Source organism: Dermacentor andersoni, chromosome 1 (genome assembly GCF_023375885.2).
Source record: "Dermacentor andersoni chromosome 1, qqDerAnde1_hic_scaffold, whole genome shotgun sequence".
NCBI classification, from domain to species: Eukaryota; Metazoa; Arthropoda; class Arachnida; order Ixodida; family Ixodidae; genus Dermacentor; species Dermacentor andersoni.
In genome coordinates this window covers 39,649,843-39,673,434 of record NC_092814.1, presented here as the reverse complement: position 1 = coordinate 39,673,434, position 23,592 = coordinate 39,649,843, and the positions used below count along the sequence as shown (strand labels likewise).

General features: G+C 44.9%; 2 protein-coding genes and 1 long non-coding RNA gene across 22 annotated transcripts in view; 1 reads left to right on the top strand and 2 right to left on the bottom strand.

Annotated features, from left to right (window-relative positions):
• Nucleotides 1-2,196: 2,196 nt before the first annotated feature.
• LOC129380434 (uncharacterized) overlaps nt 2,197-23,592 on the top strand; it is a 57,237-nt gene continuing 35,841 nt past the window's right edge. For 10 of the 12 annotated variants that reach the window (XR_008608448.2, XR_008608453.2, XR_008608446.1 and 7 more), the window contains exon 1: nt 7,203-8,812. This is a non-coding gene — a long non-coding RNA (uncharacterized lncRNA). Of the gene's footprint in view, nt 2,570-7,202; nt 8,813-23,592 lie in introns of those variants that run through there. The other 2 variants (XR_008608455.2, XR_008608452.2) reach the window with 2 other exon arrangements.
• The window catches only part of hts (adducin 1-like protein hts), a 192,280-nt gene continuing 174,286 nt past the window's right edge, over nt 5,599-23,592 (bottom strand). For all 9 annotated transcript variants that reach the window (XM_055061340.1, XM_055061341.1, XM_055061343.1 and 6 more), the window contains one exon: nt 5,599-7,196. The gene's annotated coding sequence lies outside the window, so the exon portion shown is untranslated. The remainder of the gene's footprint in view (nt 7,197-23,592) is intronic.
• LOC126543175 (uncharacterized) lies at nt 19,084-23,586 on the bottom strand. The gene is made up of 2 exons (XM_050190308.2): nt 22,000-23,586; nt 19,084-21,417 (listed from the first exon to the last, which is right to left on the bottom strand). Exons 1-2 carry the CDS (start codon nt 22,007-22,009, stop codon nt 19,139-19,141), a joined length of 2,289 nt encoding a protein of 762 aa, XP_050046265.1. The 5' UTR covers nt 22,010-23,586; the 3' UTR covers nt 19,084-19,138.

Genomic DNA, 23,592 nt, shown 5'->3' with positions numbered 1-23,592 from the left:
CCGCCACTCCCACAAAATTTACACGCCTGGAAATTTCAATTACAAACGTCACTCACCGAACGGCACTTGGGTGGCCGCTGCCGATGTTCCACAGTATGAGGGCTTTGGAGATTTGAGGCCTGAAATCAGGGGTTCGTAAAGAACATTAATTCAAAGGCAATTGAACAATGCCAAAACTCAAAGAGGAGGAAACACCTAATTCATACACACTTGAAAATAATGAAACCTTGGCCGAAATTTCTTGCCGCTAAGCAGTGTTGACACGTTTCAAGCTTTCTAGGTTCCTTTCCTTAAAGTTTTTCCAACTGTAATGTAATCGCATTCTAGCACGGTTGTTAGTAGCGTCCAATTTCAGCCCGATACTCGTTGCGTTAAAGCCAAATAGCAGAAACTTTCCGCCAGGAATTTCCAAAGCCTAGGACTGAGACGGAACCATTTATTTGGCTGAGGCGCGAACGAACGAACTAGCTGAATATAGTGGTGCGGCTTAGTCGCTTAATTTCGCCTAGCTCCATAATGGCAATGGTAAATTAAACAAGCCGGTCGTTGGTAGCTGTGGCCCATACCACATTGCATCACTTCGCGACACTTAAAATATCGAGGAACGTTTCCCGATATAATGCCCACAGTATTGCCCCAGTGCGGAGTTCATTGCTTCGCGTCCGATAATCACCCCGAACTCCAGTTTTTAATTTTATAAGCTTATTTATTTTCAAGGAATTTGCAGGGCCGTTGAATCTTTTTCGTAATTCAAAACTAAGGATTTCACAAGGTAGTGTAGGAACCATGCCTAAAATAGAAATATGCTTAGAGAAAGCATCAACTTGCGCTTAGTCTTCGTTTTCCGTTGTGCTGTCAACCTACGCAACGCCGTGTCACCTGAATGTTATTCCATATAGCTCCAATGCAAGCCTAACGACCTCATTCATTTTCAACGGTCGCCGGCTCGGACACGGCCTTTAATTCTGCGCGACACTCGAGAACGTTGATAACATGGAACGTTAATGTGCGCGGGTCTTAGTTTCAGAGCAAAAAAAAAAAAAAAAAAAAAAAAAAAAGAAAGGATGGCGACCACAACGGTCATTGGTACCGCGCCCCGATTAGGCTAACCCAAACATGGCGACACGGCATGCGCACGCGTTGCCGCCGGCGTACTCAAAATTGCTCTAAGACCTGGATTGACGTCCGCCTACTTATTGTTCGTACATATGGGCCACAAGATCGCCCGAACCCAACCACTCCCAACCGGCGACCACCCAAGATAGTAGGGAAGGGCACCAAGTAACCCCGCCGGAAACAAGCGCCATGACGTCAAGAGGAGGATGCCGCGAGTCGCGCCGGCCGCCATCTTGGGAACGCCGGCCCCCGCCAAATTCCACGAGGCCTAACAAATGCGCCACATTAATGGAACAAAAAAATAATAAAGGCGCCGGTGACGCGATCTTGTGCACAATGATGGACAGGGTTTCTGTCCTGCAAAAGTGAGTTTTGTGCTAGGTTGAGCAAGTAACTACGTCGCTAAGCCCAATCGCCATTCCGCGACCACATCTGCGTCATTGTCGATTAACCATGGCTTTCTCACAAGACAAGTATGCTGCTCGTTCGAAGCAAAATTTTACTAATGAAAACGCGATCTCGCACTGTGCAAGCCCGTATCTAGGCATAACAGTGCATACAATGCATTGCGGCAACTCGACTCAAAAGAATTCACAGCTTAATTATACGCCAGCAGAAAACTAGAATGTTACCGCTCATCAAAAGAATCGCAGGCACGGAACAGCGAATCAACACTGCCTGAAGCACGAATGTAGAATCAGCAGTTTAAATCCGCTGCTCATCCACCACGTCGAACCAGCAAAGAAAAGAAAAAAACTCACCGCCATTTTGACTGCTCAGCTTCCTTGGCGTGGTCGAGAAATTGTAGCTGTTATAGGACTTTCAGCCAGCTTCTTAAAATTTACAACACGAGGGAGCCCCCGTCTAGGAAGACAGCATGTAACTTCAACAGGCGCTACGCAAATAGTGAAGGCCTTTGTTAGCGACTACATTTCTGGCATGAGCTCGGGCGTCCTCCCTCCGCGATGGCAAGGAAGCAACTGACGGCGGCTCGCTTGGCGCGCGAACAAAACTCCCCGTGAGTTAGGGAATGTCCCTGGTCATTCAAGGACAAGTGAGGACAAGCAAGGAAAAGCCGTTACCAAATGCTGACCGATGAACAGCCATGCTTTCTTTCATTATAATGATCTAAATCATCTTCCTAATGATTAAAAACAAGTACATCGGCTATTCGAAGTCTAGCATACAACATTTGCTTCACGCCATTCACAATATGGCTGCTGCACTGAAAAGTCCCTGAACAGGCCGTTTGACTTCAGGGAAGTCCCTAAGTGCAGGGATTTCTAGAATATTCTCAAATCGAATGACGTTGAATGCATTTCCGTGACAGTGGCCATGCTTTAGCAAACGATCAGGTTCGTGTAGGTTGGATGTAAGTGCGATACACAGTCGTGTGATCGCAATAAACGACACGGTTCAGGCAACCGCATATCATCGGTCAGTTCCAAGCAATGTAAGCCTATTTTTCGCGAAACGGCAGTGCGTAGAAGGCTCTGCACTGTGGACAGGCAAAGCAAGCCGCTTTTCGTGGCTTCTTTTTCTTCCCACAACCCGTGACGCTGCCATATGGGACATTCTTTGTTCTGTATCGCACGGCACTTTTAAACGGTGCAATCTCGTGAACACACGGGGACGAGCATTATCTACGACCCTAGCAGAAGTGTACATAGTATTCAGTGAACAATACTGTGTGCTTTTCTGTCTAGAGCATGTATCTCATATGAAAGATGCCATAACCGTAAATATTTCCTGTTCGCGTTACTCTCGCGGTGCAACAAGCGTGGCAGCATGCATCCACGGCGCATATATACGTGCAACTTCAGCGGTGAAACTTGCGGTATGTTGATTTCCACGTGAAAAAAAGAAAATAAGAAAAAAAAAACGCCGTAACAGAAAAGCTCTCTCATTCCAAGATGTGAAATTGTTTTTCACGGCCGCATTCTCATGAAAGTGGGATGCCAAGAAGCAAAAGAAACGCTAGTGTGTGGATCGTTATTGGGTTCACGTTAAAAACAAAGGTGGTCTAACTAGCCGTGCCGTGTCTCGTAGCCCTCGTCTTGCGTTGAGACGTTAATTCCTATCAATTAATGAACCCATGAATCGTGCGTCTCACTCATCTGCGTGGGGCAAACTATTAAGCGTGCACATATATGTACGGTCGCAAATATATATCTAATGCAGGCAGCAGGGGTGATTTGGGCCGTTTGTTCGGGCACTTTGCGTGACGCACTTCACAGGTACCACCACTACGGCGTCTTCATTACACGTGTTGCGTTGGGACGTTCAACTCCATCAATCAGTGAAACAATCAGGAGACTCGCCCTACTAAGGGCAAGCCGTTTAGTGTGCGCATAAGAAAGTAATCAACCCAACTCAGTTATGCTCTATCTCTGTGTTTATCAAGCTGGCATCATCCCCCACTTTGTTTCCCGCTCGCTGTAATGAACCCCTGAACAATGTTTATTCTCGTTAGCGATGCGTTCAATAAATAACATGCAAGTTTCGATTACCCATTTTGCAACGAGGGACGTTCATTCTAGTAATTGATGTGTGCAGCAACGAACACGCACGTTTAGATTACGCATTTTACAAGGAATGGCCAAATGTAGGCCGACGCGCTCGAATGGCCTCAGTGGTGGCAGACATTTGCCGGGTTCCCGGCCGGCTTCCCGCCAGTTCGCCATGTTGTTTTGCCAAATTTGTTATTTATTTTTGTCATATGCAACTATTCCCCATACTTGCGAACCGGTTTTGCTCTCTGGGTACAACTCGTTTACAGCTTTATACGCCCTACATGGGGAAAGCCGAGTTATATGTAGGGGACTTTGGGGAAAAGGACGCCTCACGACCGAAGTGGCGCTGGTGCTTCTCGGGCTTCTCCGTTTCGGCACCGGTTTTTTTCCATGCCACCAGGCACTAACAAAACAAAATATAAAGAGTGAGCACTACGTTCGTGAGGACAAACAAAAGACACCAGCCTAGAACACGCGCGCTCCCACGTATGCTGTAGTTATCGCATAGCCTGCAGACTATGTGCTTCTATTTATAGCAGCGAGAAAAAAAGAAAAAAATCCCGAGGGCAAATGACAGCAGACTTGTGCAGAGGTCACGCCGTGGTCGGGTACAGGAAAAAAAATACGTTTATTAAATGAACTGCACAGAGCTCTGGGGCTGTTAACGGAGCAAATTTTTGGGCAACGTTTGCGTTCATGTCGGACTACAGCCAGACGTACTAAATGCAGGCATATGGCGGATGACACCGGTCAAGTACTCGATTTCTTCAATATACTGCACGACCTGAATGAAGAGAACATGCTGCGTGATTGTGACACCTGCAGCATGTACTCGATCCTTTATTATTACTGGATGTTATTTTGAACCAGAGCAGTCGGGAGCTGCACTGCGTTATTCTTTGAGGCAGCGGCTACGCACATGCGCCAAACGTGCATTAAAACGTTGCGAATACGTATTGAGTGGAGACGTACGCTGCTGCGATGCCTGCGCGCCATTCGATTGCAGCCTTGAAAAGTGTGCGTGTACTACTCAACAATCGCTACGTCGTACTTAAGTGAGCAACTCCTTAATGCACCTCGGAAGCAGTAGCAACGAGTGTAAAACCACACACCGCACGTGTATGCCTGGGCGAAGAGCACCCAAGTTGCATGCGATAAGATGATTGTATGCGCAAGACAGTAGTTTATGCACACACTTTCTGAGCCATTCACACATACGCTCACACAATACAAATAAACGTTGCAGGGGTCGACTTCACACTAATGCGGGTGTTTCGATCGCGATTAGATCCCCTTCCGCGGCTTACGAAGCGAACTAGTTTGAATTTAATGTTTTTGCAGGATCTCTCCTAGTCCAACCAACGTAGTACTTTCGTACTTGTAGTTGGTACGTGCTGCTTAGTGAATTCGACGCACATTATCAGAGGAAGGAAAACCTACGGTAGGGCCTGTCCTACCGTCGCTTTTTCTTCCTCCGATGTGAATGTCGCACTTTTGCGATTGCTGACGCACACCATTCGAGTTTCAATTCATGCTACAACGTGTACTGCTTTGCTTTAAGCATTTATGCTTGACATTAAGTTCTAAATTTTGTGCCCCCATTGCCATAAAATTCATTTGGCTATACCTGGCACACAGCAAAGAAAGCAACTTCCTTCAACACTTAACGCTAGCTTCCAGGTATCTCCAATACTTACGTCAGCTTTGCTTAGCCAGTTGAAGGTTACAATAGAAAATTATTTCTGCTCTGAGAATGAACAATAAATTTGCTCAGATTCTGATACTGTCAAGCGTTCTAGAAGCCAGATACAGGGATCATCATTTGCATGTTGTATGGACATGTTGAGCAAATAGCTAAAAAAAAAAAACCATTTTTACCTTTTCCAATGCCGCTCAGCTTGCATAAAGCACACAGGAGCTCTGCTAACTGATACCTTGGCAAGCAAAGCAATCAAGCACAAAGAACACAAACACTTTCAATTTTTATTCACAGTTTTGTAGGCTGAAAAAGCTGCTCCAGAGCTTTCTTGAAATAGGTACACCTTTCAGCTACACTGCATTCCAGGAGAAGACAACAGCAGAAGAAATAGAAGCAGCCAGAAACATCTGAATGACCGTCGCACCTCCTCCTTGCAACACCTGGCATGAGACCCAGCAAACACTCGTGGCTACAGAACAAACAAGAGGTTGGATGGACAAGCACATGGCTCTGATGACAGAGCAACACAAAACAGGGGCAAGCACCACAACAGACCAACTTGGAGACAGGCTGTGGTAAACAGCACACATACTAGAAGATGGAGGAAAACAAGGGCACAGGAAACAACAAATGGTGCATATGCACAGGAGTCCCAGGCTATGCCAAAACACTGCACTTAGCTGGTGACCGCCATGGCCACCGCTATACATGGGCCCAAGCAAGCAAGAGGGGCAGCAAACACCCTGCTAAGTCTGGAGCCTAGCACGTGCTAGGGTCATGGTGCCACCTCGCACACAGACTGGGTCTCTCCCAACAGCATAATATGTACACTTCCCGCACGTAGAGTTACATGCAAACAAGGCTCTGGGCAAATAAGCTAGGCAAGCATCTCCCAAGTGAATAAATAAACACACTAATGGCTGGAAGTGATCTGCAATTGGCAGTTGACGAGCCATCTAAGAAATGTAGCCACCCTCAGAGCTCAAATAACCTTCCTTCAAATACCCCTGTCTGGACAGACAACACGGGCAAGAATAGAACAATGGAGTTTTTTTTTATTTTTGCTATTACAGTTACAGTTCCATATGGAACCCTTAACATGCATCTAAAATTCAAAATGCCACGAAAGGACAAGATAAAAGCACTAAGTATGCAGACTTTGTATGTATGTGTGTGTGTGTGTACATATATATATAGATATATATATACATATATATATATATATATCTATATATATAAAAGGAGAGATTTATTACACATATTGAAGAATGAGACAAACAGTGTCATGTCTAAACTGCGCATAACTGCACAAACAAGACAACCTTTGCTTTGGCTAGCCTCAAGGTAACACTAACGGATGTACGCCAGCTTCAGTTTAGATAGAACAAAATCTGCTTGGTGCTCTCGTCAAGACAAAGACAACATGAAGCTTGCCACTCTCCCGAGTCAGAGCAATATAAAAGTTACACAAAATAAAAGCTGTTCATCCAGCGCTGTTTAGCAAACCAACTGTAACAAAGGTACAGTTAATGTTGACACACTGCCCCTCTCAATATCCTTGCATCTTGCAAGAAATGTCAAGAGCCGCAACTAAAGCTGCAGAAGATTGCTTAAAATGAAAAATGGGCTAAAAAAAAAAAAGGACAATGCCAATAAAAAGAAAACGCTCAGGGTTCCCTATAAGAAAGGATGTTCTCAAGCATTTGCAACAATATAAACAAGAGAACCAGAGAGCTCTTGAAGCGTCGTCATCTGCCGTTGCAGTCCATTTTGCTTTAAACCAGCCATAGTTTGGTGGCAGTGCCTGCATCAGTCCTGGGAAGAATGAGCTTGGGTGCCTGGCAGTTTTCTTCAGCAGAGCGTCACACCTGCATAAGGCACAACAGTACAGACAAACCAGCACTTAGGCACCTACATGGGCAACAACATAATAGCAGCTGTGCTATTAGCATTGGTAGCACAAGCAAAGGACAAAGCTAGGGCACAACAGAAAATTACACAGAGTCCTTGATCAAAGTGCCATAGAACTGCCTCGAAACCAGTGCAATGTGCAGTGTTCAGTTGCAGTGAAGCACAAAGCAGGGGGCAAACCTCAAACCTGAGAACGAATTGCTCTGCACCAGTATTCATATTTAGTGCCACCACTGTGTGGCGCACGAAAAAAAAAAAAAAAAAAAAAAAAAAAAAAAAAAAAAGCTTCACTGTCAGAAAAACTCGTTAAAAATTAATTTATGGTTATGGCAAGCAGCACACTTTTTGGCTGTTGCCTTCTCCACCAGTATTGGCTGTCTGCAGTCCACAGTTTGTGCAGTTACACAATTTAACTATTACAATGCTTTAATTTACACAGAGTGCGACTGCTGGTGTGCACTGGTGTGGGTTATTGAGGATGCTAAAGAAAAACTGAAAACAACTAGTGCCAGAAAAAGATACTGGGGTCATCAGAAGATGGAGACTGATGTCTGACGTATGTATGACTGACGTCTCCCTCCAAATTTTTTTTTTTTTTTTTTGCAGGTACATTAGATGGAATTGGCAGTGGTTTTATGGAAGCACATCCGATGTTTGTCATTGGTTTTTCCCCGTTTCATGTTAGGATATGTGGGGTATAAGCATGCGTAACAGATAAATACATGCTTCCCTCGTTCCAGCACTTATTCTGAGTGTTGTGGTGCAGCATGCCTGTTTCGGCGCAGCCTGTGCAGGTCAGTGTGCTCATCGTTGCCGTAACAACTGCTGCATCTGCTTTGATGAAGTTGATGCACACTTTCACAGTAAGAGAAACACTATTCAGTGCCCCTCTACACGATACTACTACAACGTGTGCTTATCGGAAATACAGCAATGCTGCAATTATGTGCTCCGTTACCGACCTACTATGTGAACAGTGGAAATCCGTTTGTGTCGCAGCATTTCACAATTATAAAGATGTCAAAGTTGAAACTGCAATACATAACAGAATGAAATTAATGGAATAACAAACAGAAATTAACAAATGTGATTGGGAATTCATGCACATTAACTAAATTAAATTCTATGGCAATCAGTAATAACGCGGCTGAATGCTTGCTTTTCTACTGAAACATGCAGTGGCTGTTTGTGTTCAATAAGTTATAGGTAATGTATGTGAAGTGCACAAGAATTTGGTTTTAGAAACACCGAAATCTGTAAAAATTATGTGGCAGAAATCTGAATAGTTTGCAGTAGGTGGTTAATACTAGAAATACAGAAACCGTTGGAAGTCCAGAGTTTTATTAGCATTGAAGCAAAACCTTCTGATTGATACGCTGGGTACTTTGTTTGGATAAATTCACTAAATGTTTGTTCCTTTTTTCTTTTTCCCCTGCCTGACATGGCAAAAGCCGTTTTGCCACTTGCATCTGATAAGGCAAGACGATACTGAACAGTGCATCATCACTACTGCCGGCCACACGCATCGGACTGTCCTAGTCCAACCAACGTAGTACTTTCGTACTTGTAGTTGGTACGTGCTGCTTAGTGAATTCGACGCACATTGTCAGAGGAAGGAAAACCTACGGTAGAGCCTGTCCTACCGTCGCTTTTTGCAGAACACACGAACCCTTGCAGTGGCCCATCCGATTTCACCCTGTGCTTCAATAACCACACAGCCGAACCCACTTATAACAATATTCAAGTCCCAAGAAAATCGCATTGTTATAACCAGGTTGCATGGAAAAAAAAAAAAAAAGCACAGGGGACAACCATCCGAACATATTCATTAGACAGAAAGAACAGTCAAACCACTTATAGCACATATCTGCCTTTAACAATACTTCAATGTAACAATGAGCAGCCCTGGTACTGGGGCACTTTTTTATGGCAAAACAGCTTACTATAATGTTCCCATGCCGCATTATTGGCCATAATTCTAACTGGGTGCCTGCGCCGGAACCAGCTCAGTGCCGCTCAGCTCAGCCAGCTCAGTGCCAGCTCAATGCTTAGGACCTCCTGTACAAGACCTGCATTACCTCTTCTGCAAGTGCAGGGAACGGTGTAATATCATACTGCACAAAGCCTGCTTTTGCAGGATTTGTGCAGAACATGTTTCATCATGCTTTCATTTGGTTCATCAATCCAACAAGGTGGACTGATGAAACAAATAGAAAAATGTAGCATTAAACTAGTGAAGGAAGAGAACACTAATTGAATGGACCCCTGGCTGTAATGTACACTGGCTCCAGCTAGCCACAGACTCAGTCTAGTAGTGATGTGCAAATTGTGCATTGTTATAAAAGTTTAGTGCTTTGCATTTTTGGCTCAAGTGCAAATTTTGTCTCCCTTATTCATATACTAACTCTTCAGCCAAAAGTGTCACATGCACAGGGCTTAGCTTAATGTCTCCGTTCAGTGGATAGGGAGGGGGGGGGGGGGGGCTCAAATGGTGGTACAGCCAGTATAGCATGCGCACACGCGCACACGCTCATGTGAGGCTTACACGCGCACGCACGCACGCACACACACACACACACAGTTGGGATTTTTCAATGGGGCAAGTGTAATTAGAAAGATGAGGAGTGCAACTTCATGGTTATCTTCAGTTTACTTGCCCAGCAGTTTTGGTCAGTGGACAGACCTTTTCTAAGGGCTACATCCCTTGTAAACAGGACAGTCCAACCAAAACTGTTGGGCAAATAAACCGAAGTTGTGCTTCTCACTTTTCTATAAATATTTACATATATAGTGCCATTAGGTAGCATACAAGGGTTGTTAAGTCATGTGCCTGCTCTCTCAAGTTCATGTGTTACGTGACGCCATCAGGCAAAAAAGATATTCGACATCCGCCCACCATGGCTCCGAGTGGCGCTCACTATAACACTCCTAAGGGCTATGCCGCCACCGTAGCACAGTTGGTAGCGCAACGCATGCGTAATGTGGAGGTTGTGGGTTTGGCCCCCACTGGCGACAAGTTATCTTTTCGTCCACTTTCATTTCCCTTTTCTTTATTATTGCGAAAGCAATACTGCCCGCACTTCCGGCCCATCGGTGGTCGTGGTGCCTCCTTACACAGCTGCGCGTGTCACGTGACCGTGTGACGTCACGCCAGACCGAGAGACCCCCGGGGCCCCAGCTCGCGGCATCAATGGTGGAGGCGAAGCCTTGCGCGCCGCTGCTGCGGCGCTACCGAGAGAAGGCGCTCGCTGGTGTGACATCACGCCAGACCGAGAGACGGGGCCCCAGCTCGCGGCATCGATGGTGGAGGCGAAGCCTTGCGTGCCGCTGCTGCGGCACTACCGAGAGAGGGCTCTCGCTGGTGTGACATCACGCTAGGAGGATAAATGGGGCTACAGCTCGGCTCCTCGCAGTGGTCGGCGCGCTGCCTTGCGCTATGTCGGATGATGTATAGCCATAAGTTTAACAAAGGGCGGCCATGTCCGCACCATCAGCCGAACCAAGGCGCAGCCAAGGGTATTGCTTTCGCAATCTTCCAGGCTTAACCAAGCTAAGCCTTCAGCCAATTTTTTATTTTGTACATTTCAATTTGAACTACAGTTAATTTCCCCGATGCTTTCCTCAAGTTCATTGTCTGTTGGCTTTATATCATCATGGTTAACAAATATGTATATATCAGTGAAGCATTGAATCACAGGGCCCGACAGCGAAACAGATAGAAGAATAGAAGCACATAGAAAAAATACCAGGATTTTCGTGACATTTGGACCAACCTTCACTCCAACGGAGGCCGGTCCTCCTGCCGAAACATCAGTAACATCCTGCTATTTTCCCAACAAGCATCTGTTTGACCAATATACATATTATATATATATATATATATATATAGCATAAAAAATTATGCAAATAGTGTATGTAAGTACGAGGGTCGTCCAACTCAACCCGAGACTTTTTTTTCGTTCCAGGTTTAAATAGACGCCTAGGCTGGGGGTTTTGTATGCAGTAGAAACTGGCACCTGTATCCTGTTACTGGTAGATGGTGCTCATTTCCCGCGCTTCTGGATAGACCGTTACTCAAGATGGCGGACAACAGTGTGAACGTCTACGTGGAACAGCGCGTTGTGATGAAGTTTTTAGTGAACGAGGGCATAAAATCTGATGCAATTTACAGAAGACTTCAGGATCAGTATGGTGATGAAACTCTCAGTCGCAGTAAGAAATTTGAATGGTGTAAGTGCTTCAAAGATGGCCATATCTCTATTACTGACGATCCTGGTCGTGGTGTATCACAGCCCACGGTAGTTATTCCCGAGAACATCCAGTGCGTGGAGCAGCTGATTGTGGACAATCGTTGCATAACCTGTCGTGAAATTGCAAGGGTGTGTAATCTGTCGTTAGGAACAGTGAACACAATAATTCATGATCATTTGTTCCGAAAAGTGAGTGCGCGCATCTGCTTTTGACAGACACAGAAGAGTTGAAGTCTGTAGAGAACTGAAGGAACGCTATGAAAGGGAAGGCCAGGATTATCTGAATCACATCATGACATGTGACGAAACATGGGTTCACCATTCCAACCCAGAATCCAAAAGAGCATCGATGCAGTGGAAGCATACGGAATCACCACTTCCCAGGAAGTTTTGACCAGTTGCGTCTGTTGGTAAAGTGATGGCAAGTGTATTCTGGGATAAACACGGAATTATCCACGTTGATTTTTTTACCCCATGGTGTCACTATCAACAGTGAGTATTACTGCTGTGTTATGCGTGATGTGTAGAAGAGTTTACAGAAGAAACATCCGGGTTTGATCACAAAAGGTGTGGTCTTTTTGCAAGAAAATGCCACGATCTCAAACCGCTCAACGCACATTCCTAACATTCCAGGAACTTGGCTGGGAGATATTAACACACCCCTCCCATAGTCCTGACTTAGTACCAAGTGATTTCCACCTGTTTGGGCCCCTGAAATAATTCCTTGGAGGAAAACATTTCAACACTGATGAAGTGAAGAATGGTGTCCTACAATGGTTCCATCATAATAATAAATCGTTCTATGCCGAAGCATTCCAGGCGCTAGTTAAACGCTGGCATAAGTGTATCACTGTAGCTGGAGGTTATGTGGAAAAATAAATCCACTTTCCATACTTCGAAATTTGTTCTTGTATTTGTTTTTTAATAAAGTCCCGGATTGACTTGAATGACCCTCGTATATACTATTATAGTATATAGAAGTATAAAAAGTAGGAAACTGAATGTGCTGTGTGGAATGGCACTACTTGTGATATTTGGTTTGATGTGTGCCATACTAGAGCCTTCCCACATAACTAAATGTGATTCTATGTGACAGACGGTTTCGTCACAACTCTTACAGGCCATAGAAGTTTTGTTTCGGTCATTTCCTTTTTGTTCACTCTATCGGCACTGAAAAAGCAAACTTCAAGAAGTGTACTGAAGCCAACATTCTCTAGAATTAAACAAGGTATTGTTATTGTTCTTCAAATAAATATATTATTGAGTATTTTGGGAATTTATTTAAATTTCCGATTCAATCAAGCATTTCGAAAAAATTGGCCTTTTGTAAATGTTTTTTGCAAAATAACTAGGGAAGTACATAAAAGGTTAAAGATATGTGAACTCAAAGCAAACAAGTCCAGCTGCAACACAGAGCATGAGTTACCTCACTGCATTGACAACCTGAGCCACTACAACAAGATATTTTATGATTTCACACCTACTTACCTACAAAAGTGGACTGTCTTTAGTGCCCAACTAAATGAATGAAAATGAACTGGTAACCTAATGAAACCAAGGTTAACCTTCACTAATTCACGAGCAGGTAGTTTCACACCGAGGTGGCTTATGAATGTGAGTATGCTGTGCCAAGAATCTTAGTTGAACAAGGGTGGTGACTAATGTGCAGTGCCTCGGTGGATTGCATGCAGTAGTACAATATCTGCTTTCCTGTTTTTACTCATGCTACATCAACTGATTAATAACGATTAAATTATTAATTGAAAAATTGGAGGGCTACAATTGCCCCGCACAAGGCACTACTGGCAACAAAATCGCCTCTAGCGCTTGTCGAATGTGCGCTACAGTGCTACTGTTGACCTGCCGAAGGGGGAGCCGAGCTCCTCCTCCTTAAAAAAGATGAAAGGTCTGGGCCCCCCGAGCCCAACGACTTTAAAGGGCCCCTCGCCAGGTCTGGTCATATTGAGCTCACAAGCACAGTGCATACAATGCGTGCTAACGATCGTGTCTGCTAATTATTACATCGCTACACGCCACAGAAAGAGCCGAAATTTCAAACCGAACACCATTTGCCCTTCTCTTCATGAGCGCCACACTCCAAGCCGGAGGGTGACACGCCAGTGCGCCTACGTAAAAGTGTTTGTGCTGTGACATTGCTCATAGTGACACATGACTTCGAGAATTACTCAAGGCAACATCTGTTATTTATGTAATCTGTTGGTTTAATAGACAAATTAATGTTTAGAGAAATAATAAAACACACGAACCAAACGTCTGAGCGTTTGTTTGACTTAGCAATGCAGCAAGCGACATGTACCGTATTTACTCGAATCTAACGCGCACCTTTTTTCTGACAGAACGGGTCCAAAATTGCATGCGCGTTAGAATCGAGTATGACCCTAAATCAGCGTTACCATATCGCCATCGGCATTCGAAAAATGGCCGCCTCATACGCGCTTCTAGCCTAGCTGCCGTAGCTTCCTTCATGTGCACACCTCCATGTTGTACGTGTAACCAGGTGGTGGTGTAACCTAGTCTACCGCCTGTCTTCCAGTTTTCTGCGTTTATTCAATCAGCATGGAAGCGCCGACTGCGAAGTCACGTCGAGTCCACCATGATGCTGTATTTAAAAGGAAAGTTATGTGCGCGGACACGGATGGAAATCGGGCCGCATCACGGGCGTTCGGTAGTTCCCGAAACTTGCGTGTGGGACTGGTGCAAACAGAAGGAGAATATTTTCGCCAGCAAAGCAACAAGGAAGGGTATCAGTGGACCAAAGCAGGGACACTTCGCTGAAACAGAAGAGCTACTCGCGGAATATGTGCAAGAACAGTCAGCGGCACAGCGGCCTGTGATGACCAATCTGCTCAAAGTACGGGCGATGTAGTTAGCCCTACAGAAAGGGCTAATGCGGAGCGACATCAAAACGAGCAGGTGCTGGCTATCAATTTTTATGAAAAGGCTTTTACCTTCGAAGGCGGACAAGGATATGTCAAAAATTGCCCGAAGAATATCAAGAGAAATTGCGGTTTTCGGCGGTACTTTTGAAGTTGCGCCATAGAAACGGCTACCACTTCGGACAGATTGTAAATGTCGATCAGACACCACTCTACTTTGACATGCCTGCCAACACAACCGTTGAAAAGAAGGGGGCGAAGCACGTGCACGTTTTGTCTTCCGGAAACGAAAAAACTAGAGTCACCGCAATGCTTTGTTGCACTGTGGATGGGCACAAGCTGCCTCCGTATCTTATCTTCAGATGGAAGACGCTCCCGAAAGGAATCGCGTTTCTGAGTGGCGTGATTGTGCGTGCAAATGAAAAAGGTTGGATGACCATGGACTTGGTCGCTGACTGGATTGATAACGTTTGGTGGAAGAGACCCGGCGGCAATTCGGGTCTGTGTGGGATGCTTGTGCTCAATGCGTTCAGGTGCCACCTTGACCAGCGCATCAAAGACAAGATGGCCGCATGCAACACCGACCTTGTGATACCCGGCGGCATGACATCGCAGCTCCAGCCGCTCAATGTCTGATTGAACAAGCCAGAGAAAGATGGAATTCGGGCGCTCTACGCCAAATGGCTTGTCAGTGGCTGCCACGAATTCATGCCCGCCAATAAAATGAAGCGTGCCTCACTGCAGGACTTTGCTGGATGGATGAAAGATGCATGGTGCACGATCCCATCTGCCATGATCAACAAGGCCTTTAAAAAAAGTGCGGGATTTCGAATGCCATGGGCGGCACCGAGGATGAAATACTTTGGTCTGTTGACAGTGATAAGGAGTTGTCTGACAGCGACGATGAGTGATATCTATTGCCCCATGCGACTTGTACTGGTGCAGTGAAAATCTTGGTGGCAAGGTACGCCGCTCCCATTTGTGTTTTTATTCATCGCAACTTTAGTGTATTAGGAATAAACCATTTTCCAAATGAGAGAAAATAGTATTTCTATATGAAAGCACGAGGTGTGCGGTATTGTACTCCGTTTTTTTTTCCCCATGGAAAACGGGTGCGCGTTACAATTGAGGGCGCATTAGAATCTAGTAAATACGGTACTTTTGCTTCGTCGGCTTGTTCCCACGTTGTGCAGTCACATGCGCAGACACCAAAACTCGTTTTCTACCGTGTTCCAGTACGCGATCATGTTCTGTGATCTGCTTGTGTCTGCCTCAGTATTCGTGTAGCACTGACTTACAACGCTAGTCAGGTGTCCTCCTGCACAGCACGCAACATTGTGTGCTGCGCGAAATGAGAATCCCAACAGCTTGCACGCGACACCGTCAGCGGAAATGCAGCACATCACGAAAAAGAGAGAGAGAGAGAGAGAAGAAACGAAGGCGTGACATATGTGTCACGCAATCCTCGATCTCCGGTACGGGAGAACGCAGGGAAGGAATTTCGCTTGTGGAGGCTAGACGGGGCAAGTGGAGAATCTCTTGGCAGTGGCGCTTGCTTCCTGAAATCATGGGTTCACAGCACTGAAATATTTGTCTTGGCTATAAATGAACCGATTTGAAAAATTTTTGTGGCAAAACAAATTCTATAACAACTTCCAGCATATAAACGAAATTTGCTATGTGGCCTGGTGAGGGGCCCTTTAAGTACTGCACATGCACCTCTCTTTTATGAATAGGCAAATGCACAGAACATGTACTTGTGCACCATACAAGGAATAAGAAAGGTTCTAGAGAAAACATTTGACAAAGCATGTATGTGCTAACCAATAGCAGCAAACAACGCCAGTTGCTTTTTGCGATAATTAAGTAAGATGGCATTAAGGTACTTTCAGCTATGACCCAATGGGTCCCAGAAATCCCTGCATGGTTCTGGTGAACACTACAAGATGCCTTGTAACACATTTTGGTATACCAACGAACCATGCTTCACAATTACCTGGTCATGTTACATGTCTGGGAATGTGTGTGACACGTCAAGTCACTCTTGCTGACATCCACCTTTATGGGCAGTTGTTGACCCATATGAAATTAGGAATTCCTCTCCAATAGCGATACCAGATGACAACTTGAGTTAGCGCCACAGAAAAAGTAATAGCAATATATTAGAAATTTATGCACATGTGCTCTTTGTACCACATGAACCAATGAGCTGCGACTTCATTGATTAATTTGTTAGTTCAATACAGAGCTCATTTGACATGTTCAACAAGCTGCGTAAAGATAATTTTTTTTTTTTTTTTTTATACTAATGGGTTCTCAAACTCGGTTCCACAAGTGGTCACAAAGAATCTGAACCATTCTGTTTATCCCCATTCACTACCACAATTTATCAACTTGGGAAATATATATTGCATTGCATTGCATTTTGAATGTAACGAAGCCATTGGACCCCACATCCACACTTGTCTACGAGTGGTGAGAGGCCCACGCGGCGGCAGCACACAAGGCTCATCATTGTGAGACTCATTGCTGAGCACTTTTAATTTGCGCTAGTAGTTTACAACACGTGAGCAAGTTCTGCATGCTGAGAACCACTTGTTTAACTTTTGTAGCAGACGGATGATGACACTGACCGCTTAAAGAGCATATTGTGATGGACATGTGGGATGCGTTATTCGGGGTTCACATGCATCGGTGCCAGCATGATGCAGTTTCGATACATGCAAGGGGCACCGCTCAGGCCAGGCAACACGAGCATATAGGCTCAGCATTGTAATCGGTATATTGACGATTCTGCAGTGCGAGTAAGTTGACATTTGTTTGCAAAGAAAAAACTGGTGTGCTGAACACTATTTCTACCAGAAGATGGCATTTATGGCTGCAAGGTGCGAAGCGGCACAGAGAAAAAGACATTGCTTGTCTATGTATTGCAAGTTATTCATCAAGGGCAATGGCCTTTGAAGTTAAACATAACACACAGAACCATAAATAACAGAGGCCACACACTGACACAGAACAGTGGTGGTGGTGCTACTTTGGTTATGTGGGTCTGAGGGATGTGGCCCTGCCCCTCACCCATTCCCCGAGACATACCAGCACTTCAGCGCTCGCAGTGCTGAACATGTAGCAAGACCCCCAATTCATCCCCTTTACATTTTCGGTAAGCTTCAATGAGCCATTATACTGAGTGCGTATAAGCACATTGGTGGAAAGAGGAAGAGGGGAGTAGGTTCTGCAGCACTCTGGGAAAGCTAGTGGAGTTCCCCAAGGCCAGAAAATCTGAGAACCTGTTTTTACTTATTTCATTATTCTTAATGAAAAATGAAGGAAGAGAAGCCCAATAACTACTACACAAGTGCATATTCGGACAACAAGGTACACAATTCCTAAACTGCATGGACTAGAAGTGCTACCGCTCACCATGAATATTAACATGCTGCAATACTTTATTCCTTAAAGAAAAGAGAAAAATTCTGGGGTTCTGTGGGTCAAAACTATGATCTGATAATGAGGCATAGTTAATTTTGACCACCAGGAGTTCTATGAAGTGACACTAAAGGTAAATATAAGGCCAACATGGATTGTTAAAGGGATACTGAACGGAAATATCAAAAATGAGGGAAAAGTCTAAATTAGACTCTGAAGATGTAACTATTCCAACACAGCGTTCATTTCACATATTTTTAAATGGATGGCTGGTATTTTTGGAGAATTGCGAGCGCATGGCGACTGCGCGCCGACTGCCGTGACGTCATGTGTGCCGGCTTGCAGCAGCAGCCATAGAGCTTCCTACAATACTAATTACTAGAGGGAACTCTGGTGCTGCGATCATTCAGCCACCATGGGAATGACGACACACACTCATCTTTGTGCTTGTGGATTAAGACGCTCTTGTGGCTTTGTTTATTACGCTTTTCATACCTTAATTATCATAAACTTCAGAGCAATCTATACTTTTGAAAGTGTAGAAGACGCTGCAAACACACACAATCGCTAATAATTGTGACAATTCAGCTTGTCGAGGTGGCCAAATCGAAACGTGCCAAGCACCTCCAGGGATTGGCTTGCCTGCGATAAATTCATAAGGGTGTTTCATGTTGCTTGTCGATGCAAGCATTCGTGGCGTAATGGTTTCAATATCAGGCTTCTGTGCTAGAGGTCTTGTGTTCTAATACTGCCTTTGGATGATTTTAATTATGTTTATCTAGTTATTTATTACGCAGTACTTTGTTGAAACTGACGAGTTTACAAAGTCACGAAGCCGTTTGAAGCCAGAAGGATGAGGTTTAGGCTAATCCACGTACTTCCCATGCTGGCTGAATCGCCCCCCTTGATCCTCCTAAAGACATTAGCGCCAGAGTTCCCTCTAGTAATTATTGTACAAAATTATGGCAGCAACAGAGGCAGCCGGCACTTGCCCGACGTCCGCGTGCTTTGCTCTCTGCACCCATGTTAGTTGCAATGGGCATGCAGCATGAATCAATATCCTTCGAAGCTTCGGCTCTGCCGGAGAGGTATGGCATGCTCAGGGGTGGAAGCAGGCTTGAGCATTTTGGAGCAGCTCATGGAGCAGTAATAATGCCATTCCGGAGCAGCTTTGGAGCACGAAAGTTATGTTTTGGAGCGCAAAAATTGTGTTTTGGAGCATGTTTCTAGAGTAAAGTACTTGTAATAATAATTGCAACTTCACACTGACATACAAAAAAACGCAAAGAAAATCATTTTATTCAGCATTCAATTTGCTTGTTAGAATTACTTGTTAGATTCCAGCGTGGAATCTATCATTCTAATGCGCTCAAGCACCGCCGGCAATTTGGAATTCACATCAACGAGCAAAACGTTTCCAGTTTCCACTTTGTCCATGTCCTTCGATTTTACTCCTGTGCTGATGAGTTCCTCGGCACTGGTAAGTAATGCCTTCAGGGTGGATAGACGGCACTGCAGGGTGGCCTTTTCCTCTTTCAGCTTTTTTTCTTCGCTGCTTTCTGTCAGTGGCTCGTCACATTTCCGTTTGCGTGATTTTGATTCTTCTTCCATTTCAATGCGTTTGCGATAACCGCTGTACGACTTTCCAACACACTTCAGGAGATCTCTAGTGATTGGCACCTTTGTGACGTCACCCCCATAACGCTTCAAGTATGCTTTCGTTTGACGAAGGCTTGACACACTTGTTATTGACAAAGAGGCTCGATGGTGAAGCGCCTGCTTGTTTTCGCTGAATCCTCTCTCGCAGTCTGCGTTGCCATGCGGCAAGGAAAGAACAGCCCTTACGAGCCTTCCCAGTCTTGGGTATTTGGGTTCGCCAGTGGGCATTTTTAGTGCAAACACATTAACCCAGTGTTCAACAACATTTGTTGAAACATCCCAGTCAGAAATTTCGCAGCAAAGGCGCAACCACTCATCAGTTAGAGATGATACTTCGCTGGGTGGCATGACTTGTGGCAGGGCATTCGCGATGTAGCGCAGTGACGTTGTGTAGTGGTCTCCTACTACACCAGGCTTCAAAAATCTACTGTGGAACAGCACTTTGTTGTCCAAAGGTAACCTTGAGACGAGGTACTTTGTGCAGGATATATAGAAAGCTCTGGTCTTGACATAGAAAGCCTTTTTCTGAGTTGGTGTCCAAAGCTCCATTTCTTTCTCAGTATCTAAGCCAAGCTCAGGTTTCACTTTCCAGTTAGCTTGCGATTCAACTTGAACATTCTTCAAATGGAAACCAGTTACATCTACAAACGACTCCTGCCGCAAAAATCTGCCCATCAGCTGTTTGACCACAGCAACTATTTCATCATAAAATAAATGAAGAAGAGGCTCTTTGCTCTGAAACAAGGTTTGAAACTTGTCAAAGAGCTGGGCGGCATTCTGAACAAAAAGGAGTCGTGCTCGGAGCGTGTTGTCAGACAATGCAGATGCGAGGCGATTGTGCCTTATAGATGAGGATTTTCTTGGTTCTGCAGCCTTGGAAAAGAAAGACTTCAAAGCATCATACAGCTTAAGCACACGCTGTATACTTGGTAATAGTGTCAGCCACCTGCTGCTTACGTGCCGCAGGAACTCCAGCTGTGGCAATCCAAGTTTCTGTTGGAGATCCTTGATGTCCGCATGTCTTGTGGCATATCTGAAGTACTGATGGATATCAGTGACAATACATTCAATCTCAGAGCAGAAAGTGTTGAGACCAGTGGCAAATGCGTTATGCATTTTATGAAGACTGCACTCCCCAATGTCAATCATGTTGGGGCTAAGTTCTGCTTTTATTTTACCCTTCAAGCTCTTCATAACATTTGGCCCATCAGAGAAGAAGCAGAGCATGTTATTTTTTGGAAGTTCGTTAAGTGCATCTTCAACACAGGAGAAGAGCTCATCTGCAGTGGCATGCCCCATGTGAAATGACTGAAGGTGCTCTACGACGACATCTTGTGCATTAACAGAGAAATACCGGATGAGCACATCCAGCTGCTGCACCTTCATCTCGGGCACTGGGGTCTCGTCGATCATTACGGTATAGAATACCTCAGGCTTTGCAAGTTCTTCAAGCACTTTGGCTTTAAAGTATGGTCCTAAGCCATCAGATATGATGTAAGATACTTTCTTGCGGCCACATTGGAAGGCTTTTGCTATCTGTGAATCAGGGAACATATTGGGGTATGTTGCTGTTGCCACATCTCCCAAAGTGTATGGGAGTGAGTTGGATACCACAGAAAGAGCAAAAACTGTTTCAGCTCTTGTAACATTTCCTTGCAGGGACAGTGACACTGCATTCTTCGTGAAATCTAGGGTGCTTTGGATGGTAGTGCTCTTGGTTAGGACCCCGTCTTTGTTCCGATGTTTTTTTGCATTTTCGATGTGCTTAAGAGACGTTGCATGGCGCATTATTGCTGAGCTTCCATGTTGCGCGCAGTGCACTGTAACATTACAAAGCACACAAAAGCCATCACTGTCTTTTGCACTTGGCCGACACCAGAGGGATATGAGGTCCCCATTGCCATCCTTTTTGGTCAGGACGTCTGCGTTGAATTTGGTGCATCGTTCTGAAAAAGAGTAAAAAAAAAGTTGCTCCTGGAACTGTGGTCTACGAAAGAATTTTCAGGCACTTGAGTTCCACAACTATACTAGGATCATGAATAAATATTTATGTCTAAAATGTGTTTGTAGAATACTTTGCAGCGGTTTTTTTTTTCTCGAAAGTTTAGACTGCACACGAGACAGCTAAATACCTCGAAGCGGCCCCGCCATAATTAACCAGTGCGAACCTTCTCATGTGCGAACTAGCGAGCGTCCGACACCATAGGCTTTGGGACCGCGCTGCTATTTCGAATTATATGAGAAAACGGGGGTCAAATAATCGAGAATTTAGTATGCTCGACAACCTGACCTGATGACAAGCGAGGACCAACAAATACAAGTGGCACTAGCTTGTTTCCTACTGCATACCATATATCACGAAAAATCAAACAATGGCGCCACATTTTCGTCCACTGCAGCTACAAGGCATGACCACCCAGCTTCGCTTTTAGACAATCCTGTCTGCGCTGCCCTCAAGGCTGAGCATTTAAGTTACATAACTGCTATAATGTAGCATTTTCTAGATTCGGTAGCTTCAATACACTTACTTTTGCTCATGTCCAGGCTTGCAGGCGACCAGCATCCAACGGCAGCAGCTTACAAACACAACACCAAACAGCTTCGCACGAAGTATCGGATCGGATCGGATTGGATCAGATCGGCTAGCCCACAGTGAGGAAAAATAACCCATAGGCTTCGCTAAATTTGACGGTAAAACATCGAAGTGGCCGGCGCGGCGGAGTTATGGCGCAAAATTGTGTTTTAGAGCAGGATGGTGCAGGGAAAGCAGTTTGGAGCAGGATGGCGCAAATGGCGCACCACTTCCACCCCTGCATGCTTGCCTCACCCGACGATAGTTTTCTTACACCCTTGTGCGCAGCAGCGTAGAGGCATTCTCCTGCGTTGTGCCAGGTGCTGCACTGATCACATTACAAAGCAGCACACAACATTAACAGCAATTTTGAAGGCTTGGGCACAAGCTCCGCTTGCGAAAACAAGTATGTAGCCGTGAGCAACAGCGCAGTTGAGACGTTCACTGCTGTCCGACCCTGTCCATGCGGATGGAGAAACGCAGGCGATGGTTGGCACGCTGGTATCTGGTACAGACAACGTCACAGAAGCATCACTTCCTCTAGTTCACGTCACGGCCGCTAGACGTATTTTGCTAAAAGTACATTTTTTCCCTATAGTTTCTGCCTGAAGACAATGTGTCAACCTATTTCAGCACCCAAGCTTTCATCTGGGCTAAAAATCTCGGCGGTAAAAGTTTTGTTCAGTATCCCTTTAGAATACCATTTTGGACACCTCAGAGCACTTGTTTTGTGCGAGGGACTGTTCTAGAGAGAATACCTTTGGTGCAATTCAAAACCTCCACCATAAGCGAGGCAGTGTGACATTGCAAACATCACTACCTTTTACTGGTGTCAGTTTGTAATGCCATCAGGCGGATAACGTTGTCATCGGGCTAGTACCAGAATGTCCTGGTACAGTCTCAAATTGTGTCCTATATTTACCTTAATTTCTGATTTATGGAAGCTCTATTCTCAATAATAGTACTGACACCTTAGACATTTTCGAGAAATAAAATATGACTTTAGCTTGACTTTATATTTGCCTTTAGTGTCCATTTAATGTGCACCTAAATCTAAGCACACAGCTGTTTTTGCATTTTGGGCTCATCGAATGGCTGCCACAGCCAGTATCAAACTTGTGACCTTGAGCTCGGCAGCACAAAGCCATAGCCACTAAGCTACCGTGGTGGGTGGCTTAGTGGAATCAAGTGACACTTGATTCCTGACAAAGGGACATAATAAATATATATATATATATATATATAAAAAAGAATGTTGACCCACTGGTGCACAAGCAATGAGAAATATTTTGCTGGACACTTGCATTACTTTGGCTACTTTTAGATGTTCTTTTAAATGTCAACCATGGCAGAGAACATGCCACTCTTTCTCTGATGTAATCCCCAAGCAGCCAATAGCCATAAAGCCAGCACAAGGTTGATGGGTACCATGACATACATGCACAGAACTTTTGCTTAGTTCCAAGCCTGTTTGAAGTACACTTGCACCAAACTACCAGGAGCAACCGAGAGCACTGCAGAAATAGCGCAGCTAGGTGACATAGATCAG